This window comes from Dictyostelium discoideum (assembly GCF_000004695.1).
Source record: "Dictyostelium discoideum AX4 chromosome 3 chromosome, whole genome shotgun sequence".
In the NCBI taxonomy this organism is placed as follows: Eukaryota; Evosea; class Eumycetozoa; order Dictyosteliales; family Dictyosteliaceae; genus Dictyostelium; species Dictyostelium discoideum.
In genome coordinates this window covers 2019261-2021760 of record NC_007089.4, presented here as the reverse complement: position 1 = coordinate 2021760, position 2500 = coordinate 2019261, and the positions used below count along the sequence as shown (strand labels likewise).

Sequence of the window (2500 nt, the reverse complement as noted above, 5' to 3'; positions counted from 1 at the left end):
GTTGTTGCTGAGCTTGTTGATTTAAAAACACATTTGGCTGTTGAATGTTATGTTGTTGTAATATATATGGTGGTTGCACTTGTTGTTGTTGTTGTTGTTGTTGTTGTTGTTGTTGTTGTTGTTGTTGTTGTTGTTGTTGTTGTTGTTGTTGTTGTTGTTGTTGTTGTTGTTGTTGTTGTTGTTGTTGTTGTGGTTGTTGTTGATATTGCTGATTATTAGTAGATGTAGTGGTTGTGGTTGTAGTAAGTTGTTGTTGTTGTTGTTGTGGTGGTTGTTGTTGTTGTTGTGGTTGTTGTTGTTGTAAGTGTTGTTGTAAGTGTTGTTGTTGTTGCTGTGGTTGTAGTTGTTGTTGTTGATGTTGTTGAAGTTGTTGTTGTTGTTGAAGTTGTTGTTGTTGTTGTTGTTGTTGTTGTTGTTGTTGTTGTTGAACTTGTGGTGGTTGTTGTTGTTGTTGTTGAGGTGGTGGTGGTGGTTGATAGCCACTATTAATACTATTATCAAGATGGGCTAAAGGTGGTGATTCAGGAGGAGAAGATGATTCAGATTTCTTTGGTGATCTTTTATTATTTGAATTTTTCTCAGTTTCTCTATATTTTAAAAGATAGACTTTTAAAGGTTCAACATAATTTTCAAAACCTAAACTAACCATTGCAGCAATTATATCTTCACCATTTATAGTTTTTCTTTTCTCTTGTTGACATTTATCACTCGCTTCACTTGTAATGAAACTAATGAATTCAGAGACACAATCTTGAACGGTCTCTTTTGCATCCTTTGCAACTTTTGCATTATTTGGTAATGCTTTTTTCATTATTCTAATTATATTTGCAATTGGTAAATATCTATCTTGTTCTCTATCTCCTTCATTATTATTATTATTTGCATTACCACCACTATTGTTATTGCTACTACCACCACCACCACCACCATCTGTTTGGTTACTAATCGATGATGATGAATTATCATCATATATAAAATCTTCATTACCACTCATTTTTAAATTTATAAATTTTTAATATTTTTGTTTTGTTTTTTGTTTTTTGTTTTTTTTTTTTTTTTTTTTCTTATTATATAATTAATTATGTTCTCAACTTGATTTAAAATTCTTTATTTATTTATTTATTTTTTTATTTTATTTGAATATCCAAACTCTATGAAAAATTAAAAATTTGTGGTGAGTAATTTTATTTTGGTTTATGTCAATATTATTAAAAAAAAAAAAAAAAAAAAAAAGAACCCAAAACAAAAAAAAAAAAAAAAAAAAGAAAAAAACCATGAAAAATAAAAAAATTAATGGTTTTTATTATTTTTTTTTTTCTATTTTTTTTTTTTTTTTTTAAATATCTGTCCAAGTTTGATCTGTTTTTTATTGGAAAGTTTTTTTTTTTTTTTTGGGTGTGATTGTGTTGAAGTAATAAAAAAAAAAAAAATAATAATAAAAAAAGTCATACTTTAACTAAATTTAGTAGATTATTATTATATTGTTATTTCTTATATTTATCTTATATTTATTATTTGGGTTCCAAGAGAGAAAAAAAAAAAAAAAAAAAGAAAAAAAAAAAGAAATATTATGGGGTTTACAAAAAAAAAAAAAAAAAAAAAAAATAAAATAAAATAAAATAAATAATTATAATAAAAAAAATTAAATATGAAGAAAAGTATTTGGTGATTGCCGAATACAACAATAAGAAAAAAAATAAAAAAATAATGTAATATATAGATAAAAAAAAAAAATTAAAAAAAAATTCGGTTTTTTTTGTTTAAAAATGGATAAATATAAAAGTAGTTTTCCTTACTTGTAGAAAAACAAATTATTTAATGAAATTATTTATTTTTATTTTATAAAAAAAAAAAAATGACCAAAAAAATATAAAAATATAAATAAAACCATTTTTTAAAAATATTGGAGTATTTGAATAACACCACAAAAACACCACAACCACAACCACCAAAATTAAGTTTTTTTTTTTTTTTTTTAAATACAAATACACTGTTAACATAATGTAATACTAACAAAGATTTTTATAATAACATTTATTGTATTTAAAGTATTAACATTTTTTTTTTTTTTTTTTTTTTTTTTTTTAAAAAAAAAATACTAATATTTTAAATATATACCATTAAATAATAAGATTTAAGGGAAAAAGTATTTAAATTTGTAGGTATAAAAAAATGATTTTAATGGCAAATGAAATTAATAACCATTGATCTTGATGACAACTTAATATTGAAATTCTAAATTTCTGTTTGATATTTTATTTTAAAAATTATTATATTTTAAAAAAAAAAGTGTGGTTTATTTTTGTGGTGGTTGTGGAGGTGGTGAGAAATATTTTCTTTTATTATCAATAACAAATAATTTGTTTATTTTAAAATAATAATATTTTATTTTATTTTAATTTTTTTTTAAAACACAATTTTTTTTTTTTTTTTTTTTTTTTTTTTTTTTTTTTTTTTTTAATACTAACAATAGTTTTTATTATTTTAGCGGACACCTTTA

At 21.7% G+C, this 2500-nt stretch overlaps 1 protein-coding gene across 1 annotated transcript in view; it reads right to left on the bottom strand.

The window, feature by feature from the left end:
- nfyB (hypothetical protein) overlaps positions 1-994 on the bottom strand; it is a gene marked incomplete at both ends in the record, with an annotated part of 1473 nt that extends 479 nt beyond the window's left edge. The window contains one exon of the mRNA XM_636525.1: positions 1-994. This exon is cut by the window's left edge and continues 479 nt beyond it. Within this exon, the coding sequence (XP_641617.1) occupies positions 1-994 (994 nt within the window).
- Between the last annotated feature and the right edge of the window lie 1506 nt (positions 995-2500).